The 23108-nt window shown below is 43.3% G+C and overlaps 1 protein-coding gene and 1 long non-coding RNA gene across 6 annotated transcripts in view; one reads left to right on the top strand and one right to left on the bottom strand.

The window, feature by feature from the left end:
- Positions 1-23108, top strand: part of LOC139080559 (uncharacterized) — a 40418-nt gene that overhangs the window by 2724 nt on the left and 14586 nt on the right. The window contains exons 2-3 of one of the 2 annotated variants that reach the window (XR_011535155.1): positions 265-370; positions 12837-13383. This is a non-coding gene — a long non-coding RNA (uncharacterized lncRNA). Of the gene's footprint in view, positions 1-264; positions 371-12836; positions 13384-23108 lie in introns of those variants that run through there. The other variant, XR_011535156.1, reaches the window with a different exon arrangement.
- The window catches only part of IL15RA (interleukin 15 receptor subunit alpha), a 40020-nt gene continuing 16966 nt past the window's right edge, over positions 55-23108 (bottom strand). The window contains exons 2-7 of one of the 4 annotated variants that reach the window (XM_070601889.1): positions 14140-14334; positions 12228-12320; positions 9723-9914; positions 8816-8848; positions 2907-2979; positions 55-895 (exon numbers count right to left, since the gene is read on the bottom strand). In XM_070601889.1, the coding sequence (XP_070457990.1) occupies positions 805-895; positions 2907-2979; positions 8816-8848; positions 9723-9914; positions 12228-12320; positions 14140-14334 (677 nt within the window). In that variant the 3' untranslated portion in view covers positions 55-804. Of the gene's footprint in view, positions 896-2906; positions 2980-7609; positions 7962-8815; positions 8849-9722; positions 9915-12227; positions 12321-14139; positions 14335-23108 lie in introns of those variants that run through there. The other 3 variants (XM_070601891.1, XM_070601888.1, XM_070601890.1) reach the window with 3 other exon arrangements.

The following is a 23108-nucleotide window of genomic DNA, read 5'->3' as shown; positions in this document are numbered from 1 at the left end:
TCTCCTCCTTTTCTCTTTGTGCTTACATTTCTCCTCAGCGATTCTTTCAGTGCATTTTTTTATATTGAAAATAGACATTTTATTTTGTTTATACAAGGCACAATTCAAAATATAAATCATATAATATGCAGATATAATAGACAAGGAAGTATAAATATAAATGCATGTCTATAGAGAAACGTCAGAGTTCAGTTTTCTTCTTTCTGAATCCTTACATCAAGAGGATTCATGGGCGCAATATGTCTTTGCTCCCTTTGAATGCAGGCAGAGCACCTAACTGCAGAGTGTTTTTAGGAGCTGAAATGCTGGTGTCATCCTTGTGGACATCTCCCAAGCCAGGAGGAGCCTCGTAGTTCACTTAAAGCCTCAGGTACATTTCTTTTCTTTGTCAACTGTAAGTCAGGATAAGGCCTGGAAGGGATAGTCAAGCAGATAAGCTATCCAGAATTGATGTCATAATGAAATAAGAGCCCTGATGGGAAGACTTGGGGCCTTCAGCCCCTCCCGGGAAAGCTTCATGTGCTGTGACTTTGGGAACTGAGCCCTGCACCTGCGGAAGGCAGGCAGGGCAGGCAGCCAGCATCCATCCCGAGCCTGGAAAGCCTGCTCATGCAGGCGGTGCCCAGGCTGGGCACAGTTGATAAAATGATTCCAGGACGTCTTATCAGCCTGTGGGCTGTTCCCTGGCGCCCAACTCCTTGAGTCTTTTCTAGGTCCTCTTTAGCTAGAGCAGGGTTGGTGCCTTCACCCCAGCCTTTGCTGGCCTCGGTTGTCCCCTGGAGTTTCCTTGGTCATGTGGATGGTTTATGTGTCCTCTTCTCTGCCGCTGGTTCCCCTGGTCATTGGCGCATCTTCCATGTTTTCCATTTCAACACTGGCTGTCTGGGGAGTTGGCCTGTAAAGCAGATAATCCACAGGTTTTGAAAGAGGAGAGGATGGCCTTCGAATTGAGTAAACAGAGAGTTGCTCTTGAACACTCAGATGCAGAAAACCTAGATTGCCTCCATTCACAGACAGTACTTAAATCCTACTTTGGTATTTTTAACCCTCTCATCCACCAAAGATTTACCAGTGCTGTTGGAGCAACTTCCCCAACCTGGCCAACCCTCTGCTAGAAAGCGGCGGTTCAAATGACGGGAACAAGAGAAGGAGAGAGTAACTAGGAGCCTGGCTTGGCCAGACGTGATAATCGTGATAATGATGTCATATTTATAAAGTTTTTTAAAACAGTTCTTGGCACTTAGTAAGTGTTAAATAAACAAATATATCCATCAGTTTCGGAATAACCAAGAGTAGGAGAGGCAAAGGCAAGAACATCTTTAATTCCACATGCTTCGTGTCTGTCACTGAATGACCTGTTTTTTTGGGCCCTGAGTTTCTGGGTCAGCAGTTTCTCCAACAGATTATTTAATCTTTCTCCTAAGGATAAGCAGCTTTTTAAGACATCTTTAAGTAAGCACTTCGAGCTCCTTGGAATGAGAGCTAAACTATAACTCAGGATTCTAGGCTAACATATCAAAAATAATTTGCTAAAAGCCAATTTGTTGAATGACAAATCTACCTAATAACCCATTTGCAAAAAATCAGTTTATGGCAAGAATCAATTCACCAAATGACCAAGTGCTCACAGCTATCAGGTTTACCAGTTATTCCTAAAGATATATTGATGAATATTTCTTTCACATAGTCAGTGAATATTGGTATCGTCCTCTTATGAGCATATTAACCGGCCATATAAACCAAATTTAACAAATTATGTTTAAGAATATATTTTTAATGTATTATTCTTTAAAAGATTTGTGTATATTCTTTTTTAATATAGTCAATGAAGATAGGTATTATAATATCTTAAGAAGATACCTCCAAATTCAACATTTTATGTGGAAATTATTCAGTTATGATGACATTTGGAAAATCCTTTTAAAAGTCATTTTCTATTTTGCCAGCATCTTAGCATTTTTTGGATTGTTTTGATAATTTTTGAGTAATATATCAATCTTAGTTAATTTCTCAACCATTTATGAGGCTCATGGCATTTCTTATTCATTGGGATGGTATTAATGCTTTTGAAGATTTATGTGACTTTTTTTCCTTTTGGCTTTACAGTAGCATTTCAGTAAATGTTCATTTTGTCAAAGTTAGGTTCAAAGGATGGTATAATCTTTATATTGATACTTAGAAAAGATATTTTATAATTAGTAACTAAAAGGTTAGTTTCAACAAATCTGATATCCACTCATCATATAATGCTGGATCCAGAACAATCATATCACTATGGAATGCTGAAATATTGGTTCCTAATTGATAGATGTGCAAAATTAAGGCTAATATGCCATTTGAGGCTTTATTGAAAGTGATAAAAATGCCTAAAGATGAGAAAAATAAACACTGAACTTTCAGCACGTAGCATAAACAATCTTGTCACAAATGGTGACGTAGAATTTCACTTATTAGAAATACAACAGGAAGGCCGACGTGAATGAGTATATTTATAAGAAAGGATATCCATATATAATGAGTACATTCAAGAAGAATATGTTCATGAATATATTGTAAGAACTGAAGCAAACTGCATAACCATCAAATTGGCCATTTGGCACATTCTTTCTGAATTGGGTTTTGGTAAATTGGCCCCATGTCATCAGTTAGGTTCCCACTGCCCCATCTCTGACTACGGCCTGCGAACTGCTTTGGAAAGTGAAGGGCGCCATACGACTGACTCAGTGACTGCTCAGCTCCAACACTCCTTTCGGCTGATATAGAAGGGAGTGAGTGTGAGAGCCTGAGTCTGCAGCCAGGAAAGAGATTCTCTCTTTGAGAGGGCAGGCCTGGAATCATCCTCATGCAGCTCTGGGATGGGAGGGAAGGAAGAATCTTCTCTAGCATGATTCTCCTGTGACACTCACCTTGATATTCTGCAACGTACCAGAAGAAATACTGCACATCCAAAAAGGAGGGCGACAGGTATGGAGACAGCCGCTGTGAAAGAACAGAAGTAAGCTGGCATCGTGCTAAAAGTCTCAGTAGCAGGTTTATTTCTGAGAATCTGAAAATTCTTTACAGTCTACCTTCCAGCAGAGCAAAGCAAACGCCTTCCCACCCCACTTACTGTTATTAATATTTCTTGAGGTGCATGCGATTCAATCTATTCTACTTTTGGGCAAAATGTCTACTCCTTTCCCACCAACGCTGCCATTTTAAACTATCCCGGTTCATGTTATCCCGCATCCCCTGCTCATGGTCCTTGTCCTTCCTGAGCAAAGTGACTTGGGCGATGGGGCAGGGATGGGAGCAAGTCAGGAGGGGCAAGTAAGGGCCTCAGAGATGACAAGCTGGGTGGAAGTATGAGGATGAGGAGGCCACACTTCAGAAGAAGAAATACCTACTGATACATCCAAAGTCAAGAAAAGAGACAGGGCAAGTGTCCTCCTCAGGGATCCCCTGGCACAGCTGCCCCCTTTCCCTCAACTTCACAGAATCCTGATTGAGAAACAATAGCACGCAGTGCCATTTTCCTTCCAATGTCATCATCATCATTTATTTATTTGCAACTTCTTACGGCAGAGGAAGAGTGGTAAGGAGAAAGGAGCGGTGTTACAAGAGGTGTTACAGAGAAGAGGAGAATAAGGTAATGGCTTTGGAAAAGGAAAACCCATGTTCCGACTGAGGGCAAAGGAAAGCACGGAGTGGTGGGAGGGCCTCGGGGCGCAAGGCCAGCAGCCCTGGCAGCCTTTGAGATTTATTAGACAGGAAAGGAAGAGTGGGACCTCCATGTGGAAGTAAGGGGGCTTGGCCCAAGGCCAGGGTGAACATAACTATTTTTAAAACACTTGCGTCAATAATAAGCTGCGAGCAGATTTGGCCAATTTGTCTCAATATTGTAAAATCTCCCTGCGCAAATCACCTAACAGCCCTACGTGCAAGATGACAACCCTGGCCATCTGGGGAACTGTAGACTCATTGTGGACCCTGCGTGACATACGCCTCCTAGACCTGTAAGCTTTTCGGACCTGCACCTGTACAACCAGCACACAACCACATATGCACGGATAAATCTCCTGGGGCCTGGCCTTCAGAATGCACCTCTACTGAAAAACGGCTAAACATAAGGATGTGGGGAAACAGCCAGAGTTGCTGCTGGGTAGGGGTGTAAATGGGTACGGTTTTTTTTCAAGGGCAACTGGCAACATAACCAAAGCTTAGAGAAGACCATACCCTTGACCATCTGATTCCACGTCTAGGAATTTATTCTAAGGAAATGGGAAAATATATATAAGAGTATTCACTGAAGTATTGTTTAAAATAATTTTTTAAATGTTAATCTAAATCTCTTATCAATAGAAAATTGGTTAAATAAAATGTGATGCATCCATAGGATGGAATACTATTCAGCTTTTAAAAATGATGAAGTGAATTGATATTTATTAACATGGAAAGATGTCTGCAATATCTTAAAGTGAAAAAAGCTGGTTGAGATAAAAATCAACGAAAAATAATCTCCAGTAAGCCATGTGGACGTCCACATGCACAGAAAAGTCTTGAAGAATATATACCAAAGTATTCAGTAATGGTGGAATTGTAGATAATCTTTCTTTTTAAAAAAAGTTCGGTAGTTTTGCAAATGATACTGTAATCGGAAGAAACAGTAAAACTATAAAAACAAAACGACCTCTGCCCAAGTCAATACAAATAAGCACAGAAAAGTTGTTCCAGGATAAGTTAACAGAAAACATAGGAAGTTACTGAAAAATGTTTTGTTTTCAGACTTAACATTAATCATCATTATGACTAAAAAAGCAGAAAATTTTTTAGCAGAGATGTTATACTATTTCTTCACATTGACTAATCAGCTTGGCATGCATTTACTGCACATGGAGAGTTTTATTGGAAAAGGCAAGCTAATGTAAACTATGGTTCCACTTTCACAATACTTCTCTTCCTGTTTCTTTTTAATAACAACAAAAACTCAAGCAAGAAGAGGGCTCCTGAGCCAATGATACAAAATTCAAAGCAATTTGGCTTAAACTCAGACGCTTAGCCTCTTCCTCAACTATATTTAGGCAAATTTAGTAAAGAAATAGAAACTAGAGTCACTAAACAATGGATTCACATATCAACTGCTAAGTTCTCCACCCTTTCGTGTTTCCCAGAAGGTGCCGGGATCAGAGAAAAAGGAAGAGAAAGAGATTTGGTGAGATAGAGCAGAGAGGAGAGCTAGAGTCTGGGAGGAGAAGGAAAAGTGGATTATTGCACAGGAGGCCAGAAGCCAGAACAGCCAGGAGCTCCCTGCCTTGACCTCCACCTACAGTGCCTGTCGGGTCTAAGGCAGAGAAGGCGGCCGAGACAGCCGGTGGCCACTAGTCAATGTGGGTGATGGAAATGTCCTTTGTGGATATACAGGGATTCACCATTCCTTAGTGATACCTGCAAACTAGGTTAGTCAGGGCGTAGTATTTCCGATGTCATTGTGTAGGGGCTTGTGTGCCTGCGACCGATGAAGGCGATTTTGAAGCAAGAGCATCAATTCATATTCCACGTCATGGGCAGTGGTTTCTTTTCTGTCTCTCACTGTACTAAGCACATAGTAAGTGGTGGGTTCAGAGTAGGTACCCAGTAAATATTTAATTGATGGAATTAAAGCGTTAACGTTCCATTAAGTTGAAGGACATTTAAAGTGCCATCTGCTTTTTAATGAGAAATCTGCATTTTATTGCAGCTTAGGACCATACGTGGCACAGGGTACGGACTCAATTTATGTTGAATGAACAGATGAATGATATAATGTAGAGCTCCTGTCAAATGCCGATCACATTAACTACAGCAAGTTTATTTCAGATATGAAAGATGACAGGTTATAATGCCATCCAAAAAATAAACTCCTCACTACTTACCATTTTCTGTTAACTAAAAAAGGCAACTTTTAAAAGTTGTGATAATCATTTATATAACTTTTTTTTCTTGAGGAAGATTAGCCCTGAGCTAACTACTGCCAATCCTCCTCTTTTTTTTTTTGCTGAGGAAGACTGACGCTGAGCTAACATCCGTGCCCATCTTCCTCCACTTTATATGTGGGATGCCTGCCACAGCATGGCTTTTGCCAAGTAGTGCCATGTCCGCACCCGGGATCCGAACCGGCAAACCCTGGGCCGCCGAGAAGCGGAACGTGTGAACTTAACCGGGCTGGCCCCTATATAACTTAAAAAGCCGAATTATGATATTTGTGGTATCAGTGGGCTGATTAAAAGATTAAGTTAATTAACATTTACTGAGCGATTGCTATGGTAAAGCATCTTTTATATCTTCTTACAAAGATGATCAACTGATTGCTTATTCATGGAGAAATAGCAACACCCACTGATGCCCAACGAGCCAGTGAGCATCTCTGCCACTTGTTCCTGATAGGGGCATACTCTTGGGTCTCAGGTAGCTAGGGTCGTATGTGACATACTTTGAATGTACTAAGTGTTTTAGAAAAGTAGCATGAATTTAATTTTAGTTTAAACCTTCTTAGCAGATAAAAACTTAAGTAATACATGACGAAATCTATCTTTCACCTCTCTGCTGACAGCTAATGGTCGATCTTACAGTTGTTAACATGATTATGCTTGATCAGCCTGAAAGAAGGAAATCTTATTCCTACAACATGAAAGATTGACTTTTTTTAAAAAATCTTCATATTTCCACATTTCCTTGCACAGAGCTATTTTTGTCTACTGGAGCTGCTCAGTTAATGTTTATTACATTACACTTCAGAATTGAGGAGAGCGCCTCTGATATTTTAATCCAGTGAAAGTCATGACCTGAGAAAAACATATTATAGATTATAACCCGTAATAAAATAGTTGCTTGAAAATCTACATAGAAAAAATGGCCCCAAAATTTTAGGTGTAGGATTTTATCCTACAGATATACTTGCCTACATGCAAAATGATATCAGGTTTTCTAATTAATCATTGTTTGTAATCTAGCCAAAGAATGTAAGCAATCACCTATCTAAATAGGAAGTTGGCTACATAAATTGTGGCAAATCTATACAATGGGATATTTTGTAGCTGTTAAGAATGTGGTGGTTTGGGGGTTGGCCGGTGGCACAGCGGTTAAGTGCGCATGTTCTGCTTTGGTGGCCTGGGTTCGCTGGTTCAGATCCTGGGTGTGGACATGTCACAGCTTGGCAAGCCATGTGGTGGTAGGTGTCCCACATATAAAGTGGAGGAAGACGGGCACAGATGTTGGCTCAGGGCCAGTCTTCCTCAGCAAAAAGAAGAGGACTGGCAGCAAATGTTAGCTCAGGGCTAATTTTTCTAAAAAAAAAAAAAAAAGAATGAGGTGGTTTTTATGTATTGATGTGGAAGGATTTCCAAGATATATCATTAAGTGAACAGAAACAAGGTGCAGAACAATGAAAATAACATAGCTAACTGTCTGGCATCCTGTATCCTTCATGTACTATTTACAGATTGACTGTTTCTGAGGGGATACACAGAAGTCTGGCAGTGGGAGTTGCTTCCTTCCTGCAAGCGGATTTTCAGTCAGAGATGGGGCTTTTTACTATAAATCCCTTTTGTAACTTCTAATTTTTAAACCCTGTGCAAATATTACCAATTCAAAAAATGAATAAAAATTTTAAAACTTTGGAGAAAGATTAATGTAGTATGTGACATAAGGAGAAAAATTAGGTTGGCTACCTTATTTATCGGCCACCTCTTAACTGATAAACATATTTTTGTTTCAATGTCCTCATCATTAAATGCCACAGTTTTTCCATGAAAATACTCTCCCGAGAGCCTTTTTTTTTTTTTTTAAAGATTTTATTTTTTCTTCCCAAAGCCCCCCGGCACATAGTTGTATATTCTTCGTTGTGGGTCCTTCTAGTTGTGGCATGTAGGACGCTGCCTCAGCATGGTTTGGTGAGCAGTGCCATGACCACGCCCAGGATTCGAACCAAGGGAACACTGGGCCACCTGCAGCAGAACGCACGAACTTAACCACTCGGCCACGGGGCCAGCCCCCTCCTGAGAGCCTTTTTAAAATGTCTTGCCTTTGCATATATATTTTGATAGTTTTTAAAACCATTCTAATCAAGTAACTGCTGATTTGACCACAGCCACTTGCTTTTTTTCCAGTTGACACTTGATACAGATAAAACATAACCACAAAAATACGAATGATTCTCTAGTAGGAAAACTGGTGAACAGAAAGTAGAAATAATATGGGCAATATGAAATTATAGAATTTTTGGCTCATTGAAAACTTGTTGGATGAAGGTATTAGCTTCTTTCTTACTGCTTGCATTTTCCTCTCCCTGCTTCTGTTTTCTTTCTTTCTTTTTCTCTTCTCTCTTCTCTTCTCTCTCTTTTCCTCCCTTCATCTTTTACTTTCATTCTTGCAAATACTTTTCCATTTTCCTATTCACACTCACTGGGACATTTTCTTTCATTTCAGAAGAGCAATGTCATTTTAAGGACAGCAGCACTGAACTTGTGGTTTTCTAATAAGTTCTGGACAAAATTCTAGCCCTGCCTAGTGGAATTGCATAGCCGAACGAGGAGGCCCTTTTTGTCAACTCTCTGGTTTCCACATCAGCAGCCTGACAGTGAGAAGCTACCAATGTTAAGATAAACAGTGATGTTAGAATTCCATAAATAGGGTGATCATGTAACTTATTGTCTAAACAGACACTTTTCAGAGTGAAAGAGGATGCTGTCAGTGACCATGCTGGGAGAGCAAGCATAAACAGTAGGCATAGGGTTGTTTAGCATCCTGGGACTGAGGTCCCCAGAGCATAAACATTGCCAGAACAAAGAAAAATACTCACCAGTCACAACTCTGGAACTATACTGATGTACACCTGCAGAGAAGAGATTGCAGCTTAATCATTGCTTAATTATTAAGGCACGAATTTCTCATTACACAGGAGAATTTCTGGACAATTTGGTTCCCATCTTAAAGCCTTGAGAGATTCACAGCTGGCAAAACCAAACTTGCTTGAGCAAAGAATGAGGTTAATTGTTTTAGACGCAGGGCCACACTTAAGAATCGGCTATGGGGGCTGGCCCCATGGCCTAGTGATTGATTGAGTTCAGCCTCCTCCACTTTCGCGGCCCAGGTTTGCGGGTTCAGATCCCAAGTGTGGACCTACACTACTGATCAGCCATGCTGTGGCAGCAACCCACATATAAACTAGAGGAAGACTGGCACAGATGTTAGCTCAGGGTTACTCTTCCTCAAGAAAAAAAAAAGAGGAAGATTGGAAATAGATGTTAGCTCAGGGCTAATCTTCCTCAGCAAAAAAAAAAAAAAAAAAAAAAAAGAATCAAATATGCCCTTACAGAAGTTGCAGATTACCAAGAGCTCCCCCATCCCATAGATTGTGACTCCAGATTGCAGAAAGCTTCCTGTGTCCTCCCATATCGGAAGGAGGCAGATGTTATTCAGATTCTTAGCAGAGGCTCTGCCATGCAGGTTAATACAGTGAAGCATGCCACATCTGGAAGATGTACTTTCTTTTCTAGCTGGACTGAGCCAGGGTGGAGCACAGAGAACAGAGACCAGAGCAAGGCAGCTGTGGCAGAGAGCAGGAGGCAGAGGGTTGCTCAGTTGTCCTGACTCTGGATTGGATGGCATAATGCTATGCGGTCGGCTTGCTCGAGGCCTCCACCCACTGCTTAGAAGCAGCACGTGGGGAGCCGACCTCTCCTAAGGTACGCAAAGCCAGCGCTAACCTGGCGTCTCTCGCGAGGCGACGGAGGGAGTGTGTTCCAAGGCTGTTGTCTGAGATGGGGCCTGGGAGGGCTCATGACTGACTACCCCTGTGGTGGCTGCAGAAGGAGATTTTGATGGCATCAGCCTGGAGCCTGGGGTAATAGCTGGCTTTGTGGCCACTGTGGTGTCTGACTTGGAAGTGGAAGCTGGCTCTGTAGAAAAGTGCAAGACATGGAGAGCATCAGTGTTTAGAACAGTGTCTTTTCTCAGCTCCAGGGGAGAGTGGACCTAATACTCACTTTAGTAAGCCTGCCCTGGGCCAGCCCTCCCCCAGCACACTGCTCCCCGGCTCTTCAGGCAAATCCCTTAAGTGGGTAGCCTATTCATCCATCTGGAATGGCCATGGGACTTTTGTGAACCCTGAAGGATTTACAGTTGTTTATCATGGTGCACATAAGTTCAAGACCCCAAAGATTTGGGTAGATCCAGGCTTGTTTACTAGAGTAAGCATGTAAGACATGAGCAACTAATCTCAAAAAATGAGTGCAACTATTTTTTCGCCAAAGACATCTGGGGTGCTGATTTTAGTGGGTTTTTTTACATGTTTGCAGGGAACTTTTGAAATCAGGGGAAGCCTGAGATTCAACCCGTCTGAACTTTACAAAGCGTATTTGAGAAAAAGTGGCCCGGTTTTGCCCCGATCTCAGGGAGGGTGGCTTGCCTTGTGTTTAGGTCCTTATCTTTCCTGTCCCTAAATGGCAAATGGCCGCTCCCAAACTGTAAGGCGTGGCGGCTTGACTTCTCTGTTCTCTTTCCATGAAACGTGGGTTTTCCCTTGTGATAAATACGGTCCTTAGGAAGTGCAGCCCTGGAGGAAGGAAGCAGCAGACCACTGCCATGGTCCCAGCGTCACTGGCTGTCTGACCACAATGCCGGGGGCCGCTTTCTCATGCTCTCCCGGCCACATATGCTGTGAGAAGTCATCCTGCCCTTTAATCCTTGTCACAGCCTCCCACAGACCTAGTACTACCCAGGCTGCTAGCCCTCCAGGCACACTGCAGAGAGAGTCTCCCAGAGCATTCCCAACCAGGTGCCTATGGCCACGTCACCCTGCGTCAAAGATTGCACTCTCAAAGACTCCTGTCAACGGCACAGTTTCGGTTGACCAAGTGTTTAGCACACAAAGGCAGAGCTGGGAGAGGCCATTTGATTATTCTCATCAACTGGGTGAACCAAGTGTGACTTGAATCAAAGGCGTTTTGGAATTACCCCACACTTCAATGGAGCCTGGACCTCAATCTCTGCCTTCTTCTGTGTGTAGTCAACCAACTAACCAGGCGGAAATCTCCTGGCCTCTCCATCCTCCCCTGAGCAGTGGTTCTCAGCCTTGGGCTACCTAAGAATCACCTGGGGAAGTTCTAGAACCCGAATGCCCAGATTGTTCCCCAGACCAACCAGAGTTCCAAGGTGATCTCAGTGCGCATCCAAAGTTAAGAACCAGCGCGCTAGGGGAGGCGTGCCTGAGCAGTGCGGTCAGTGACAGCAGGATGACTGTGCCTGGAGGGCCGGGAAAAGCCACACACTGGATAATAGGACACAAAAAATCAAGAGTTAAGTGCAAAGTAAGAGTATCACAGGATAAGGGTGCCTTGTCCCAAAAGAGTTAGCATCCAAGATTTCAAGTTTCCTTAACAACAAGACAGTGCTGAGGGAATTGGGATCGACAATTCCCTAAGACTCAGTGGAAATACAGAACATAGGCAGCCTAGTGCCATGCTTTTGTACTACTGCCACCATAGTTAACGATTGTTGGGCAACAATCCTCCTTGGGTCTCACTGTTCCACACGTCTTGCCAGCAGAGATGCTGACGGCCCTTCCTCGGGACTATCTTTTCTAGGATGCTTAAATAGGTTTGAAAGATGAACACAGCGCCTCCCTCTGCAGCAAGAGGCAGCCACGTGCACGCCAATGATAGAAGACTCAGGTTCCCTGAGCTCAGGTTTCCAATCCTGTGAGGCAGCCTGCTGGATGTCCCGGCACCTGTTTAGGCCCATCCGTGTTGCCTCTTTAGGACTTTGGGATGAGAGAATGGATGTGCACATGCCAGTGCTCCTGCTGCCTGCTGTGCCGTGCAAGAAAGTCCTTTGTCTCTGATCTAGGAGCATTGTGTTTCCTCCTGGCACCCATGAAACCCTGGCAGGCTAATATGCAAGGCAGGCGAAACCTCAGACCCTCCCTGGTTCTTGACGAGGATAGGTGTCTACGACTCCGTTTGGTCTGGCATGTTCACACTGGATTTTAAACCATTATTAATTATGCACATACGAAACTTGCATCTCAAGCAACTTTGATTTAAAAGAGGAAATTAAGCTAATATAAATTCTTATTCTTGACTTTAATAAAAAGTGTGTTCTACGATATAAGTTTTCAGGGGAGCTCCAGCGGTGGTCCATGAATCTGAGGGATGGACGGGGACCTTAGTGACAGCAGGGGACAGTTCTTGGAAGGTTTCCAACATTCCTACCTTTTCCAGAAGGGGAGGGGCTCTGTGGCTCTGGGGTCACCCCTGCCGGCACTACTGTGGAGGGTGGCCTTTGGCGAGTCAGGGAGGGGTCTCCTAGAGAGAGGATAACCACACAGCATTTATGATCCTGCGGGTGGAACCTGGGGTGGCTTCAGAACTGGATATGATAAAACATAAGCACGTAAATTTAAAATGGACATACCTGACTTCCTAGGATAGGCCAGAAGCACAAGAAATAAAACAGAATCAGTGTTTCCCAATCTGCAGTTCCCATGCAAATGCAAACACTGCGAACGATTTTCCAGCCTTTCAAGTTAAGTATCAAGTGTCATTTGCTTATGGCTGGAATCATATCAACCCAGTTTTATAATCCTGGCTTTTGCATGGAAAAATAAATGATTACTCCATAGATTCAGGTTTTTTGGCAGAAAAAAAAAATCTTTCAAAGCACAAGAGGTTAGGAAAAGTAATGGCAGGCGTTGTTAGTGGTATAAGGTGGGGAATCTTTGGGCTAGATGAAACCTAAAGATTCCCCCAGTGTTTGGTTTCTAAAAGTCTCTGATTCCAAATCTCCCCCTTCTTTCCCTTCCCCTCACCCACCCTGCTCAGAGCCTACTCCATCCTTCTCCATCCTGGATCCATTCACCCAAAGGAATTGGAACTTTGAAGAAATGGTAACTTTCCCTACAGTGGAAAGCCTTTATCTTTGCCCCTGGATTCCAGGTTCCAGTGGGTCCCCGGACTGGACAGATCCTGATGTCTACTCTGTGTTCTCACCACAGTGTTACTGCTCATACCCATCCTCACCCAGCTCATCACTTCACTGGCACTTGATGTCATGGGGCGCTGTGTCCCCCAGCCAAGCAATTCCTCTGCAACAAGCAGAAGGCTTCCTCCTTGCCCTACCTCTGAGGTCTGCATGACAGTCATGCAGGGGGCGGGGGAAGGGGCACCGGGTGAACTAAACACTGCCAATTCAGGGAGAAAGTCTGCTCTTCAAGGAGCCCTACAGCAGAGTGAGTTGGCTACAGAGCAGCCTCTTTGGGCTGCATCCCCCAGAGAGGAGCTGAGAATTTTCACAGATGTTATATGAGAAAGCATCTAGCCTACAGCTGGACATGCACCAAGTATGCAATAAATGTTTGTTAAATCAGAATTCTCTTGGAAGACCATGAGTTAATCTTGATTTTTCTAGAGTAAAGAGTTCAGTGTTCCTGGAGATAGCACTGTTGGCTTCCATGCCGAGGTTATTTGGCTTCGTCTGGCATGGTTATCCAGTTGTGGATGGTTAAAGAAATTTGATTCTGGTGACCTTCCCTCACACTTGATCTGGAGCCCCCTGGCTAGACACCAGACATGAGTACTGAGCTAAGGGAATGTGTGCTCTGTGGGTGTCCCCAGGTGGTACCAAGAGAGAAGAACAGCAATGATTTCCCTGCAGGCTGTCTCCTAGGGAGAGATCGGGAAAGCTCTTTGGGAAGCAAGCATGCTGTGAGCATACACTCTGGTTTGTAACCAAACTCTTGCTACCATAATCTTAAAGCATTGATAGAAGTAATAGTTAATATTGACCTGATTTCACTTAATCCTCCTACAACCCACAATGTTGACATCAGGTCCATTTTTTAGGTCAGGAACTGAGGATTCCAAGATGTTAAGGCCCTTGCCCAAAGTCTCACGTATGGTAGTGGCACAGCCAGGATTTGAACCCAGAATTGTGTGACCCCAAAGCCAATCTATTTCCATCTCTCGGAGGTGTTGTTTAGAGGCCCATTGGTTTATTTAGCCACAGACCTCAACAGAAATCTCTCGGCTCCTCGAGATGGACTTGTTCACCTTCCCACACTGCAGTTCTGCTCTCTGGATGGCCTTGGTGAGGGGGGTGGAGGGACAGTGCAAGCCGTCTACTTACTGATGCACTTGAGATTGGGAGTTGTCCAGTGGGCAAGGTTCGTGGTCTCGTTAAGCACACACTCAGTCAGGCTGGATGTCCCGGCTTTACGCTTGAAACCAGAGTTACAAATATACCGCTCCTTGGAGCTCAGGTTGTAACTCTTGACCCGGATGTCCGCATGTTCAACAGACGTGGGAGTAGGGCATGTGATACCTGCAAAAGTGCAGATAAGAGGGGAGAAGGGAACAGTCTGTTCAGAGGCATTCTCCAGGAAATACTTGGGTGGTAGTCAATAACTTTATAGCCAGGTTCTGGCTTATCCTAGGGGCCCCTTAGGATCCACCCTAGATCCCAAGCACGTGGGAGATATTCAGTAAGGACACCCATCATCTGGAAGCCTTCCAAGAGCCTTGCCTTACCTGCCAGCCGTCCAGCATAGCTAGAGACTGGGGAGTCATCCACGGAAGCCCCTTCTCCCTCACTCTCCACTCCTGTCAGTCTCAAATCTCAATATGTCTCCAAGATATCCATCTCACTCTCTCTTCTGCCCCACCCCAGACCAAGCCTCTGAGCTCTCTTGCCTGAACAGCAGTAGCGTCTAGATTGGTCTCCCTGCATGCTCTCCTTGCAAACCTTCAGTCCATTTCCACAAGACAGCCAGCATCATCTTTAGAAATGCATATTCGATGACTTTGCTCTTTCCTGGCTGCCTGCTGCTCTTAGAATAAAAACTAAAATCCTTAAGGGGGTCTTTAAGGTTCTGCTGCATCAGGCCCTGCCTGCTTCTCTAGGTACTCTTCCCCCTGGCCACACTGGCCTTTGGTTCATGCCACTCACCAGGCCTGCCTACTCTCCCCTCACCCCACTCTTGGCTGGCCATCTCCCACCATCCTTCCCAGCTTATTTCCTAATCTCTTCCTCAGGAAAGCTTTCCCTCACCGCCACAGTCAGCCAGGTCCCGTGGTTCTGTGTTCTTTCCCTGTATAGTTGCTTTCACAGTTGTATTTAAGCTGAGGATGTAACGAATGTATGTTTCACCATCTGCACTATGAGCTATCGAGCTTAGGGACCACATCTCTTTTGCCCAATACTGTATTCCCTGAGCCTGGTGCAATACCTGGCAAGAGTAGGTGCTCAGGATACACTTGTTCAAAGAACGAATGGATGAATTATCTTCCTCAACACCAGGCTTAAGTCTGGCCTTCCGATATAAGTGAGTTCAATCTATTTCGCTTCTACATGTGTAACTGGCTCATCTGATTCCTCTAATTTTATCGGAAGAAACGAGGGCAAGGTGAATTGCCCCAGATGGCTCTACTTCTGTAATAACTGGAATTGGACTCAGACTCCAAAACCTCAGCTAAAATCCTGGCCATGGGGCTCTAGCTCTGTTCTGTGGAAATAAGTTTCACAAGCGAGTTTCTAAGGGTGTGGGCAAGAAGAAGAGGAGAACTTAAATGTTGGCCATTTCCATTTTGGGGAGGCCATATTTGTTATCAGCTTTTTGTTAATTACTTATGTCCTGATGATATTTCTGCATCCTTGGAAAAATTCCTTTCCTAGGTAAAAACGTGTAACAGAAATGTTAAAGACAACTTGACTTTAATGAGTTGCAGGAGTACTTCAGCCTTTTTTTCTACATTATGTAACAACAAAAACAGCAACAAAATTTGCAAAAAAGAAAAATTAACTTCCCTTTTCACTAGGCAAAAATGAATGAAATTGGTATTATTTATCATGCACCTAATGTAAAATGCTGTGGATTCTGGGAAAGAATCTATTCCTAAGGCCTTGACAACAGTGAAAATAATATACTCCTTGGCACCAATAATATACTCTATGGACCAAAAAGGTCCATGGTTCTTACAAGGTGAGGACCCAGTGAATGTATTTCCTCCAAACCAATATGGTTGGCCTGGGCTTGTTTAAGATGAGGTCCTGTCCAATGCCAGAAAGCTCTATTGCAGCTAAAGCTAAAAAGTAAGATTTTTCTTTAACCACTTGAAACAACTGTTTGATTTTTAGACTCTTTTTCCTATTAATTCAATACAGTATTAGGTTTTCTTGTGTGCAGAGTTGATGAGCAAGAACTGGTTTCTGAGGCCAAGTCTTGCCTGGGGCAGTGGAGGTGGCTGGAAGTGGGCTGTGTTGGAAGGAAAGTCCCACAGAGGAAAATTCCTCTGCAGCATTTTCCATCATCCTGGAGCTTGTAGGGACGTGTTGAGAAAGTGTTGGCCCCCCCACTCCCCCACCCCGCCATTATTAAATTGTGTGTATAAGCTGAGTGATTCACCGGCTGGAGTGCTGGCAAAGGGCAGCAACCAAGGTTATCAAATCAGCTGTGGGCTGCCAACCACTATCTGGGGAGCTGGCTTTTTGGTTCCAGGTCGGGAAACCGGAATAAGTATCTGCTGAGCAGCTGAGACCTCAGCAGGTGAGTTGGGACTCAGCAAGAGAATGGAGTAAACGAACCTTTCTGCCAAGAAGGGCAGACTGAGGGGAGACCAAATATAGTGGCAGTCAGATTCACAGACTGGAGTAGGATGGCCTCCCTAATTGCATCTGTACCAGGAGTCAGCAAACTATGACCCAGGGGCCAAATTGGGCCCACCACCTTCTTTTGTCAATAAAGTTTTATTGGAAAACAGCCTTACTCATTCATTTGTACATTACCGATAGCTGCTTTCACACTACGATGGCAGAGTTGAGTTACTGCAACAGAGACCAGATGGCCCACAAAGTCTAAATTGTTTACTCTCTGGCCCATTATAGAAAAAGTTTGCTAACTTCTGCTCTATGTGGCCTTTAAATGAACCATTGCCCTTGTGACTAAGACCAGTTGCCCAGTGAGCAAGCACAGAACTGGTGCAACCCTCAGAGTAATTGAGGTTGACAAAAGTAATATAGCCTACATAAAAATAAAAACCTTTCCAAATGGCAAAACCCAACATAAGTCAAAGGGCAAATGACAAAATGGAAAAAATGTTGCCCCTCCTATCATATAGGGCTACTTTCTCTCATATGTTAAGAGCTCCTGAAAATCAATAACAAGATTACCAATGCCATGGAAAAAGAGGAAAAAGATATAAACAAGAAGTTCACAGAAAAGAAAGTACAAATGGCTCTTAAATATATAAAAACACTCAATCTCATTCATAAAAAGGAAATATCAAAATAAAACTACATGAGATAGCATTTTGAACTCCCAAATTGCAAAAGAGCCCAAAGTTGATTAAGACCGTTACTTTCATATTGCTCATACAGCTCCTAGACAGGGCACGTTTGCAACCTAAATACATGTGCTCTTTGACCCCACAATTCTGAAGTATTTATCTTACAGATATATCTGCATACCTGTGAAATGTTACACTTCTGCACGTCCCGTTTAACCCAGCAATTCCACTTCTAAGATTTCTAAGACCTTACAGATATACTGGCATATTTATGAAGTGAATATGTAAAAAATGGTTGATTCTAATAGCCAGTATCTTTAAATTGCCTTGTATGTGGTCAGTAAGAGACTAAGTAAATTACAGTGCAGCTGTCCAATGAAAAAGTACTGCCCAGCTCTCTGCAATAGACTAAGGAAGCTCTGTGTGCACTCAAGTGGAAAGATCTCCAAGATAAACTGTCAGGTTAAGAAGAAAAGGAACGGAACACTGTGCATCCTGTGCTACCATCAGTGAAAAAAGAAGAAACAATACCCATACACAATTTTTTGTCTATCCATAACCTCTCCAAAGGGATACACAAGAAACGATTAGTGCTGGAGAGGAGGCAGCTGAGAGAGATGACGGGAACGACCTTTCATGGGACCTTTTCATACCGTGAATTTTTAATGGTGCCTATGTTTGACCTGTTAAAAATGCTTTTGAAAGTTTCTCTAATGCTCTGTTTCTTAAGCTGCTGTGTACACGAGCGTTTATTATTTCTTTTCATGTATTACATATATGCTGGGGTGAAAATCAAAATATTGAACCACCAGTGCCATTCAGATGCTGACCAATCGGAATAGCTGCTGGCCTGAACCAGGATCAGGCGGGGTGACCACTGGCCACAGATGAAAGGCCACACCAACGAGGACTGGCAGAATATCAGTCGTGCATATATGTTCTATACTCTTTAAATATACAAAATAATAAAAAGTGGGAGAGGGTATTTTAAAGTACCCTATCACAGGAAATCAGAAACCTTGGTTGAGCCAAGGGCAAGAGAGTGACAAATCTTGCCAAGGTGGGATGTTTAGTGCTTTTATTGGACTATGTCTCCTGCTAAATGAAGGAGAGAAATGCAGGAGATCCTAGAATTAGGAATTTTTGCCTTTCTCTGGACAAGTCAGGGCAGCTTGGGGTAGAATCAAAGCCGAGAAGCTTTGTAAGGACTTCTGGGAGGATTCTGGACATCGTTTTTGGATGACAAGACACAAGTCACTCCCAGCAGACTGTGGATGTGACAAAGTACACGTGGAGTGAAAAATAAGATAGATTTTATCAGAAGAATGTTGCCAAAAGAAGATAAGAGCCAGAGCTAGGATGATTAAAGTTTGCTTTAACCTGTAAAACTGTGTTAAAAATTGCCCCCTCCTTCTAATTAGAAGTTGAAAGGTTTGAATAAGATTTAGACCCTAAGATTTTCTTCGGTGTTAAACTTAACAGCGAAAACCAATGTCCTGGGGCTTGCCCAATCATGTGCATTCATTTCATTTCTCTGGCCTCTCTCTATAGAGAGATGCTCAGTAACTCTGCAGGATAAGCCCCAGAGCTAGTCTAATGGTTTGTTAGCAAGACACCTGGTGAAGTTCTCCATGCTCATATCTGAGTTTAGGAATGTGCCAGGACCAGGCAGTTCTGGTCTGATAGTCTGACGATTTAGCTACCTGAGAGTACTGTGAATGGCCTAACTCCCAAATGGATGAGGCGAGCTCGGTCTGTGTGCTAGGCCTGCAGGGGGATCGAAGCTGGGAAACGCGGGCATCTTCCACAATCTGTACATCATGGCGAGGATTCTGAATTCTGGAATGTGAACCTCCATCCATCCTGGAAAATGTCTCTGATCTTTACCTGGGTGTTCCGGTGGTGCTGATTTCCTTCTGTATCCTTCAGATAAGTCGATCTTGTTTGATTTACCCCAATAGAATCTGTACCTGGTTTCCAGCAATCTGAACCTTCTCTTGGTTGGGCAGGATCTGGGGTGGGATTTGACTAGCCGTGGGCCCCCAAATAGCAGCTTTCTCCTCTTCCTTCTCACCTGCTCCCTGTGGATTGGGCTGCCTCTGCCTAGAAACCCTAGCTTTCTGGCCCAGGGCCCGGACCCTCTGTCCTGGTCCTGCCCATCTTTTCCTCCAGAGAGCAGTCCCTGGTTTTCCACACTCCCCAGCTGCTGGCTTAGGTTTGGATGTTAGAGAATGACTGCCAGAATCACTGGGACACTAACTCCCCTTACACTTTCCCACCGCCTGGACCCCCGTACGCCCCGTCCCACTGGCCAGGTGGGCCTCTCAAGATATCAAAATCAGAGGAAGCCATCTCTGAGTTCAGAATGCTGTTAGAACAATCTAGTATAAAGTGCCTGGCCCTTCAGACAGGCCAGCCCGCCAGTGGGTCGGCTGTTTGACCCTCCCCTCCTCCTTCAGGAAGTCCTCTCCTTCAGGCTCTGTCACTGAGGTCTCAGCATGCCTCATACCTGAGCCCACCTGAGCCATGACAGCCCAGGGTGTCCATCACCCCAGGCTTGACTTTGGTCTTCCTTGTCTCACGAGAGAAAATGGATCGTTTGATTTTTTCTTAATCCCACCACTGACTCGTCTTTTAAAGTCTCAGTGACATCTGATAATGTATTTTGCATAATATACATCTGTGCCATCCTTTATCACTCCATGCTTATAGTGTCCATGTTCTCTTTTCACTTACGTGGCTTCCATAGTGGACTAAACATTTTCCTTTTTTTTCAATGAGATCACAAGATAATCATTACTTTAACTTATCAGTTTTCTAAAAACAAGTATTTACTGCTAATTGCTGTGAACAAAGTTAATAGAAGAGAGAAGAAACCTAGCTGTCTAGTTTACTTCCATTGCCTTCCTCTCCCTCTCCCGTCTGGTCTCTGGGTTGTACCTCATTTTGCTGAATCCCTCCCAGAATATTTTATTTTAGTCCTCAAGTTCAGTTTTATCAACCAATTTAAATTTCAAATGATGTTCTGAACCTATTGATTTTCTCCTCCGTCGCCTTTTTTCAGTCTTCACCGTTTTCTGTGCTGTTTTCAGGTTTGAGATTTTTGTCAGCAAAGTGTTCTTCATCTTCCAAATCTCGAAACATTCTCCTCCATTCAGGAGGGTGGTTTTCAACTTTGAGTGTTTGTGGTGCACTTTAAAAGCTTTGCGAACTCCTGCTCGAGGGGATTTAAAAAGTTAAGACAATGGCGACCATGCCAGCAGGAGTTATAAAGAATCGCTGCCGAGTAGAAGGGAGGACATTAGTGCTATCTGTGACTCATCTGTCATCTTGCGGAGCTGGTTGCTATGTGGGTGGGACAGTTTATTGCATGTATAAGAACTCAAAGTTCTTACAGGTTTCAGTAAATATGCAGTCCTCTTTGGTTGGCTTGACTTATTCCTCTTAACCTTAGATTCATAGCAGATTATTCCCCTCTCAGCTCAACATCCCCTCTGCCAAACACTGTGGTTGTCGCAGGTCTATTCACTTATAGCAACGAATCTTACACACTGATCAGGAAAGAGTTCACAGGGAATGTGCCATGCACACAGTTGACAATCTCTATTTCAAAAGGAAAAGGAAGCAGGGACAGACACTGAGTAAACAGTGATTGCTCACAGCTTCTGTAGAGTTTTCTCCCAAGCCCATCTCTGCTGTTAAATCTTAGGGTAAAGGTCTAAAGTCACTGTCATCTCTCCTTTTCTTCATGATAATCTATAGGAACCAGTTGTCATCAATGAGTAAAACATATTCAATCCAGGTTTCTCCCAGTTGGAGGAAGAAGTTACAACTATGGAAAGGGGGAGGGGATGACTAGAATGTACCCTGTGGTGCTCGAATAGAATTGGGGTTGGAGGTATCAATATGTAATTGTAGTGTGTGTATGCACGTGTGTGTGTGTACACATATATCTGTGTATGTGAATGTATACATGCAAGTGTGTGTGTGTGCTAGCTCTGTCCGCTGACCGTGCCTAGAAGCAATGACATATTAACAGTGAACGTACTTGGTGCCCAGATCTTGGTGTCCACTAAAAGGAACCACAGCTACTTGGAGAAAACGCTGATTCCAGGGCTAGAACGGGGAGAGAAGTTTGATCTTTTGAAAGATCAAAAGATGGGCTGGAATATCTTGTAGCAGAAAGTAAGGAAGTAGTCGAATGATGATGGTGACATGTCAAAAGGATATAGTGGCCAGGTTGAACTGGCTCTCACTGGCCAAATCTGGGACAATTTGAATTTCAGAACAAATAAACACAGTAACAGATTATGGAACAAAACTCCCTAAGTCTGCACTAATAAACACATGAATAGATAAATAAATAGAGAAGAGAACGCCCTCCTTACAAAATAATGCTAATAAATATAGAAAATGAACCTAAACTGAGGGACATTCTAAAAAATAGTTGACTTGTTTTCAAGATCAAGAAAGATAAAGGAAGGCAGAGGAAATGTTCTAGATTGAAAAAGGCTAAACAGATATGACAACTAGATGCAACTTGTGATCCTGGATTAGATCCAGAATTACGGAGAAAATGGCTAAAAAGGACATTGTTGGGACAACTGAAAAAAATCTGAATATGGACTGAGTATTAGATAACATTGTTTCAAGGTTAAATTTGCTGATTTTAATAATTGTGCTGTGATTATGGGAGAGTGTTTTTTAGGAAGGTATGTAAAAGAATGTTGTTCTCAGGAAATATATACTGAAGATTTTGGCATAAAAGGGCCTGATGTCTCCAACTTACTTTCAAATGCTTTAGAGGAAAATGCACATGTACAATAAACATATATGGATAGAGAGGGGGAAAGAGAAAGCAAATGAGGCAAAATGCAAACAGTTGGTGAATCTGGTTAAAGGGTATTCAGAAGGTCTTTGTGTTATTCTTGCAACTTTACTGTACATTTGAGGTTATATCAGAATAAATAAGTTAAAAAATGAGCAAAGTAACCAAATAAAAACCACTTGATGAGGGTGCCTAGGCCCCTTCTTTGAGGATTCCTCTTGAAGGAAACTCTAAGAGCTTCTACAACTCAGGCCAAGATTATCTTTTGATCAGGAAAATTGTCTTTAATTATTTCCCCAACTGCGGTTTTCAAAGCACTAACTTTTCCTCTTACAGGTTCCTCCTGATGTGCTCTTCTGAATTTCTATTATAATACTTTTTAACTGGATCTAATTCTCCCACTTCCCTCTCAAAAATGTACTCTGTGTGTGTGTGTGTGTGTGTGTGTGTGTAGCTTGGCAGTACCATGGGCTTAACTCCATGCTACCAAAATCTTAAATCTGCACATTTGGGGCTTTGCTGTATGTTAACATAGCTGGGAAAATACTTAGAGATGGAGGAGTGGGGTGGAGTGAGAAGGAATGACCATAAAACTCAACTCTAGAAACATTTAACAGTAGATCAGAGTGGTTAGTCCCATAAAATCACTAGACTCTGCTCTGTGATAAAATGTTCCCACCTTCTACGGGAGCCTGAATCAACCTTGGACCTTTGGACCTCTCAGGTAATATTATATCATCAGTGACTGGACAGTTTCCATCCAGCCACAGATCAATGACTCCAGAGAACACAAGAGACACGAAGTCGCCAGGAGAAAAGGCAAAGACTGGATTTAGTTGGTAGGAGTGTACTTGACTGGCTTTGCCCCACCTACCCCTTTCCTTCCTTATGCCAAGTCTGCTCTTTGAAGCTGACAGCATTGCTGTCTCGGGTCTGGAGGAACTCGTGAGAACCCAGAGTCGAGCTCTCAACCTCTGGAGGACGCA

The sequence above is a fragment of the Equus przewalskii genome, chromosome 30 (genome assembly GCF_037783145.1).
Source record: "Equus przewalskii isolate Varuska chromosome 30, EquPr2, whole genome shotgun sequence".
In the NCBI taxonomy this organism is placed as follows: domain Eukaryota; kingdom Metazoa; phylum Chordata; class Mammalia; order Perissodactyla; family Equidae; genus Equus; species Equus przewalskii.
This window is presented reverse-complemented; position numbering and strand designations above follow the sequence as displayed.